Genomic DNA, 7649 nt, shown 5'->3' on the forward strand with positions numbered 1-7649 from the left:
ATGAGCATCAATAAAATGACAGTAACTAATGACCCATTATATAAATAGTAAGTCCGTAAATCCACACTGACCTAAATAAATGAATAATGGGGAGAGGAAAAAGTTGTCCTTACAGTAGAGTGACAACTAATGAATGCAGAAGAAATGATCTTATTGTAAAAATCACCATTTGGCAACATGCATACTAATAATTTAGCAAGGAATAATCAGTGGATGCTAGAACAGGTGAATCAAAGGTTGAGGAGAAATGGGAAATTTACATAATCTTAAAGTATCTCCTCACAAAATACTTACCTTATAGAGAGGAAATAATAATTTACAGACAAATGTGATATCAGGCAGCACCTTAGTTAAGTGATCAAAGTTACTGTCACTAGTAAGACGACAGAAACTGTGTGCCACTTGATAAGGTGCAATAAGAACACATAAATCTGTAATATTCTTGCCAAAAACGCATGACTTGAATCTAACCACGAGGAAGCAACTGACAAACCGAAACTGAGGGAAGTTTTACAAAATAACTCATCTGTAAATAGTCAGAAGCATCATGAAACAAGAGACTGAGGAACTGCTCTAGACTGAGGGAGACTAAAGAGACAAGTAAGTGCTGGACTGTGTTCTGCTGAAGGACCAAATGATGGAACTTGCAAGGAGCCTGTGAATTGGACGGGAATACTGTGTCACTCCAATTTCCTGATTTTCACGTAGGAGAATGTCCTTGTAGGAATTACTGAAGTTATTCAGGGGACATGGAGCATCATAATGACATCCCACTTTCAAGTAAAACAGGAGAAAAATTATATGTACTATGTTTGCCACTTTTCTGTACGTTTGAAATTACTTCAAAAAGAAAAAAAGTTAAAAGAAGGGCATATGATATCACTCTTTATGTGTATTACTAAGTTATCCTCAAAAGTTGTTACCAAGTTAAACTTCCCCAGGATAAGAGTTAAACCCAAAACAAAACACTTTTCCTTCCAGGCGAAAAAACCAAACATGTTTTCAAAAAGACATTTATGCTCAGAAAGGGAACTGGAAGGATGCACCCCAAACTGGTGAGAATGGATACCTCTGTAAAGAAAGGGGGGGGCAAGGAGAAGGTGAAGGGAACTATCAAGGTTCACACTGTATATTTTTACGTTGTTCGAATTTTTTTCCTTAAGAGTATACTCACTTATTACCTTCAAAATTAAAAAAAGGAAAAAAGAAAAAATGACACTGGGGGAGACATTTGTTCCCTAAGAAGTCTAAGAGGGGAGTTTACAATGTCACCGCTGAATTTCCTGATATTATATGGAAAGTTGGTGTGTACTCGTATGTGCATTATCGGCACTTTTCTGACAAAATGGTCAAGAGTTTTCATCATATTCTCAAAGAACCACTGCCTTACACCTTCCACTATGACGGGCATTTCTGTATGAGCTGGGTCAGACCTTCCTTATTAAGAAGGTCTTAGTGCTATGCAGGGATTCATGGCCTAGGATTTTGATACACTGACACTATCTTTCCACCATTATTTAGTCAAAACCTTTAAATCTTACAGACATCAGGGCTTTATCTTTCTTACCTGAGAATTCATATTTAGCACAGGACATGTCAATAGTTGATTCCAGGTCAATCTTGGAAATGTCAGAAAGCCAAGCCCGGAAATCCTCAAACAGAATTTTCCTAGAAATGTAAACAAAAGAGATGACTTGTTATGCCACGGTGTGGGCTCCATTTGAATCTATGCCACAACTCAATCTTCCTGGAGGTTGTGGTTTACTCAAGAGATCCATTCCTGAGAATGGTCCTCACTTTAAACTTCCATAGTTTAGGACTAATATTCCCAGAGCACATCCTTAATTATTTTCTCAGGATAAACTCTATACGTGGAATTACACTACAAAAAGATAAGCCTAATTTTTAGGTTTTGATACATCTTTCCAAACCATCTTCTAAGAAAGACTGCAGCAGCGTATAAAGGTATCTACACTTCTGTCAGCCCTGGAAATTTTGTTTTTAATATTTGCCAACCTAATAGGTGAATGGTGGTACCTTCAGTGTTAATTTGTTTCCCTGACTACTAACAAGGTCGAACATTTTATCATTGAGAACTTGGGTCTTAGAATCAGACTTGAGTTTATATCTTAGCTCCCTTGGTTTTTTCCTAGGCAGCCTTGAAGAAGTGATTTACTTTCTCAGAGTCTGTTTCCTCTTCAAGAAAATGGGAAAATAATGTCAGCAAAGATTGTATGACATAACATTTAAAGCATGTACTAGCCAGCCTGGCACATATTAGGCACCCAACAAATACGATTACTTGTTTACCTTAAAGCACAGATGTGAGGCTCTTTTCTCTTCTTCAAATCGTCAGACTTGATCATGAAAAAAGAAAAAAAGGATTTCCTTCACGTTAGATGCACACAGGAGAAGGTGTCAGTGAGTATTCTGGCAGTAAGCACTGTGGTTAAGAGCCTGTATAGCACTGTGGCTAAGACTCTGAAGCCAAACTGCCTAGGTTTGAGGCGTGGCCCCTCCATTTGGCAGTCTGTGACTAAGGCAAGTCTCTTAGCTTCTCTAGGTCTTATTCATTCAACAAATACTTAAGTTATTACAGTGGAGCTTATATTCTTGTTAAGGGAGACAGATGATAAATATAAAAAGTCGATTATTACTATAAAAGGTGACAAATGGTTCTGGCAACCACTAATCTACTTTCTGCCTCTCTATTTGCCTATTCGGACATGACACATAAACGGAATCATACAGTATGTGGCCTTTTGTGTCTAGCTTCTTTCACTTAACATGTTTTCCAGGTTCATCTATGTTGTAGCAATATTAGTACTTCATTCCTTTTTCTGGCTGAATAGTATTCCATTATGATGGATATGCCACATTGTGTTTATCCATCCATCAGTTTATGGACATTTGGGTTGTTTCCACTTTTTGGCTATTATGAATAATATAATGCTGCTATAAACATTTGTGTACTAGTTTTTATGTGAACATGTTTTCAATTCTCTTGGGTCCATTTTCATTTTAAAAGAATACTGTGTGTGTAGGGGGAAGGGTAGAAGCAGGGAGAGTGGTTAATACACTAATAGAATGATCCTGGGGAGAGTCAAAGATGGCTTGGACCAAGTGTTGGCTGCTGGCAGTGGAAGCTGAAAGAAGTGGGTTTTTCTGGATATATTTTGAAGGTAGAATTTCCTAATGAACTGGGTATGAGGTTTGAGAGAGGAATCAAGGATGACCTCTAGGTTTTTAGCCAGAGCCAGTGGAAAGATCGAGTTGCCATTAACCGGAATGGGTAAAACTGCAGATGGAAGACTTATGGGGAGAAGATCAGGAGTTTAGTTTTGGACTTAAGTGTGAGACACTAAATAGAGATCCAGGATTAGAAGCAAGATTAGGGGCTCCTGGAAATCTGCTTGGTCCAAGGGCTCAGCCCTCGGGTACTTTATCATTAAGTCAGGGACATAAGGAAGACCTACCAAAGGAAACTAAGAGGGACTCACCAGTGAGGTAGAAAGAAAACCAGCAGAGCATGGTATCCTGAAAGGAAAGTGAAAAAAGCAAATGTCTCCAGGAGGAAGGAGTAACATAGGTCAAATGCTGCTGAGAGGTCAAGTAAAACCAGGCCTGAATGGGGTGGCTGGTTAGCTCAGTTGGCTAGAGCATGGTACTAAGATCACCAAAGCTGCCGGTTCAATCCCTACATAGGCCACTGTGAGCTGTGCTCTCCATTAAAAAAATCACAAACCAGGCCTGAAACTGGCGATTGAATTTACTGATGCAGATGTTGTGAATGACCTTGAAGACTGCAGTTTGGTGCCGTGTACTAGGTGAAAGCCTAACCACAGCGGTCTTAACAGAACGGGAGGAGAGGAATCTGAGACAGTGCAGACAACTCACAAGGAATGCTACTGTCAAGGGACGCAGAGCAACGGGGTGGTAGCTTAAGGGGACAGGTAGATCCAGAGCATTTTTTTTTCTTAAGATGAGATGATGAGCTTTTTTTTTTTTTGTATGTTAAAGAGAATGATCCAGAAGAGAAAGAAAAACTGATGTATAGTTTCCTCATCTGTAAAACAGGAATAGTAATGTATGTCCGTCATGGGACTGTTATGAGCATTTAATGGATTAATAAATATAAAGCACTTGCCATGGCATAAAGCAGGCACTGAATAATGCTTGCTTTAAAATAAATACAGAATATGAGGCTACTTCTAATGACAAACTTGGTTAAGGGGATTGGGAGATGTTAGAGACCCAATTATCAAGTCAATTCACAGCATGAGCAAAGCAAAAAGATATAGGCGAAGTTTGAATGGACTGGAGACTGAAAACAGTTTTTATATTTACTGTCTTAGGATGAAGTTCTGTCCCAAAGTGAGCATAGTAAAAATTATTCACAGCAGAGTTTCACCAAACACCCAGGGGATCTAAAGTAATGGCTTTTTCCCCCTCATCACCCCAGGCCCTTTTTATTGTTTTGCCTCTGACTGACTTCACAGTTAGACATATTTTCCCTTATAAAATTGCATTAAGTGAAAACCACTTTGATTTCTCAATTTTAGTAATCAGAGATGTATTTAGCTCTAAATCAACAAAAGAGACCTAATGTTATCAAAGTTGATATAATTAAAAAGGCAAACAACAATGGTTTTTAATTAACCTACGCAACTTTACTATGCATAAAAGTTAATTTTCATTCAATTTTTTGAATTATGAGTCACATCATTCATTTGTTTAACCTGGTTAATTCAATCACATGTCCAAGAGAGATGGGCCACAACCAGCTGACCAGACAATCAGCTCTAGTGTAAAAGAATAAAAGCAAGAAAAAGAAACACGTTATTTAATCTCATCTCAGATAAAGAGAAATCAAAGGGAAAATACAAAGAAAACAAAACAATTCATCTTTTTCATTTTTAATTTATTTTTTTGTGATTTTTTTTTTTTTTTTAAGGGCTGATGTCCTTGAAGTTTTATAAAGGATTTCTAAGAATGATGTATAGTATGTACTGAAAGATAGCTCCCCAAACTGGGGAAACCGACGATCTATATTTGTATCCCTAGTTTGGGCCTGTTTTCTAAGAGTAGAAAAACTAGCTTTGATTTTGAGATAGTCTATTCTGCCAAATTAAATTGCCCACCAAAAAAAGAATGGATCTAACTCACTTGCTATAGGACATACTACAGTGGAGAGTGTACTGCAATACATCAAGCCACGTAAACAAATACATGAACTCAAAAATTTAAATGGTTATTATCTTCCAATGTACAACCCTCTTCAGTATACCACTCCCCAAAATATACTTTTGTTTGTAATGTACTTCTTGGCTTACCGTATTTTTTGACTCTCCGTCACCACCATCACCTTTATTATTTTAGATTTTAAAGTCTTATAGGGGAGGAATTGGCAAAGACTCCCAAAGGATGATAGCACCTAACACATAATTAACACTCAGGAAGCTTATGTTAAAGGAATGAATGCTTTTAACATCAAGGCAAGGACCCTCCAAGGCAAACCCAATCTAAAAACCTCAAGTCTAAAGCTACTGAATGATTTTATAGATAATAAATCTCTGAAGTGAAAGAGCTAATGGAAAGGGGCATAAATACCTGCTGAAACTTATATAAATCATTATACTTTTCATGGAAGTCCAAGTTCAAAAGTTCCTTTTGAAGCTCTTCCAAGAAGTTTTGGCTTTGGATGAAGTTTGGGATCACGCAGTGAAGAAAGGGGTCCATGTCCATGACAATGGCTTCTGTTGGAAAGAAAACATTCCTTTTGTATTTTTGACCCGAGCAGCATAGTAAAGAGAATAAAAAAGGGGATGGTCACGAATTTTCAGGAACCTAGTACCTCAAGTCTAAGATATGGGGGAGAATTAGAAGCTCTTCCCTTTTTTCTTTATCCACTTAATACTACTTTTTAAAGATACTGTGCTTAAAATATTAGTCCTTAATATGAGTATAAGTGATATCAGTAAAGTAAGGTTCCTGCTCTTTTGGGTTTTGTTTGTTTGTTTGTTTTAGTTCAATGGTTACTTGTTGAATGTATTTTAGAGTCTTAATTTATTTCCCCCGAAATTAAAAATGACAATAGCAATACTGTCTGGCAATTTTCCTTTAATCCTTTTTCTTTCCCCAAGTTACTGTCTAAGGAAGTTGCAATACACACATATATTTTTTTAATCAGTTCAGGCATAATTTCCTCTAATTTCATGACTTCTCCCCCAGCGTTTTACCCACTGACTCTGGTGAGCTACATTACGTACCCCTCTAAAAATCATCACCACCACCTACCAAGCACACGGCACACTGGTGCTTTACACACATTATCTCATTTAATCTTCTCAACAATTCTAAGGTAGACAATGTCACTATCTCCATCCTATAGATCAGGAAATTGAGAAGTTCCTGAGTGTACAGAAATTGCACTTGAAACACTTTCACATTCCATGGATACCTAGAGCACCAAGGACTCACCTCTTCAAAGCACTAACTGAAACAAAAATCATGGCAAACTTTTTTTTTTTTAAGTTAAAGTTTATTGGGGTGATGGCAAACTTTTAAAAGGGAAAACATGATGCATTAAGCAGAGTTCTTATCCTGTATGGTGATATGTGAAACTGAGGTTGGAATCGTTCATTGTAGGTTCCTTCCCTTTGTCAACACGTTTATTTTCATAGATCATGTAGTTGAACTATAGGCACGTTAACAAAAAATGTGTAAGCTCAGGTGCCTGCTACCTAGCAGCTCACAATAAATGCTATGGCTACACTGTCATGGGACAACCGAGCATTATCCGCGCAGGAAAATATCACATAAGCCGCCCAGATATGCCTAAATATTTATTGGTCCTTATCGAGGGAAAAAAATTTTATGCATACATGCATTAGCTTCTTAATCTTCTTCAACATCTTTCCGAGGTAAATGCTATCAGCTTCCATTTTACATAGGAAGGAAGTGAAATTTTAACAGGTTAAACCCATTGACAACGACGCACAATCAGTGGAGAGGATTCTAACTCAGTAATCCTTGGTTCCAGAATTCAACTAGGAACTTTCCTACCTTTTATTTCCCCAAACTCTACGGCCTACATTTCTTCCTCTTCTCAAGTTTCTAAATCCAAACTGAACTTGGAATGCAAGTTAGCAGCAGGCCAGGCAGGAGAGTGGCAGGTGGCCAACGTCACGCTGTCAAGAGCTCTTCCCTTGTGGCCCCACTGCCCAGGGCTCGGCTAGAGAGCCAGGACTTTCAGAGGCCCTTAGACCACCGCGCGGCGACGTGCGCTTCACAGCACCCAATTACCGTGACGGAACGGCGTCCTGCGGCTCCAGGCCTCAGCCACCTGCTTTTTCAAGATTTCCTCAGTGACAGCATCCGAAAACTCCGCCATCACCTCCTTCTTTCTCTTTTTCCCCGTCAGGCCCAGGCCGGGCTCAGCGGGTCGTTTCCCATCCATCTCCTCAGAAGCACAGACCCACGCCACGCAGATCCAGCAGTTATTTTTCCTACGGAGACTATAATTCCCAGAATGCCCCCTTTCCCAGCACCATCCAATAGGAAGTATCAAAGTAGGAGAAGGCGGAACCCATACCTGATTTACCAATGGGACCTCCAGATATTGCGGCCATCCCACTAGCGATCGGTCC

At 38.9% G+C, this 7649-nt stretch overlaps 1 protein-coding gene across 5 annotated transcripts in view; it reads right to left on the bottom strand.

Annotated features, from left to right (window-relative positions):
* The window catches only part of OGFOD1 (2-oxoglutarate and iron dependent oxygenase domain containing 1), a 33782-nt gene extending 26256 nt beyond the window's left edge, over nt 1-7526 (bottom strand). For 2 of the 5 annotated variants that reach the window (XR_012490171.1, XM_074314861.1), the window contains exons 1-5: nt 7306-7526; nt 5639-5756; nt 3501-3537; nt 2311-2357; nt 1568-1668 (exon numbers count right to left, since the gene is read on the bottom strand). Coding sequence is in view for 4 of the 5 variants with exons in the window: in XM_074314861.1 (XP_074170962.1) it covers nt 1568-1668; nt 2311-2357; nt 3501-3537; nt 5639-5756; nt 7306-7459 (457 nt within the window). In the remaining variant the exon portion in view is untranslated. Of the gene's footprint in view, nt 1-1567; nt 1669-2310; nt 2358-3500; nt 3538-5610; nt 5757-7065 lie in introns of all 5 variants that reach the window. The other 3 variants (XM_074314862.1, XM_019753944.2, XM_019753954.2) reach the window with 3 other exon arrangements.
* Between the last annotated feature and the right edge of the window lie 123 nt (nt 7527-7649).

This window comes from Rhinolophus sinicus, linkage group LG11 (genome assembly GCF_036562045.2).
Source record: "Rhinolophus sinicus isolate RSC01 linkage group LG11, ASM3656204v1, whole genome shotgun sequence".
Lineage (NCBI taxonomy): Eukaryota > Metazoa > Chordata > Mammalia > Chiroptera > Rhinolophidae > Rhinolophus > Rhinolophus sinicus.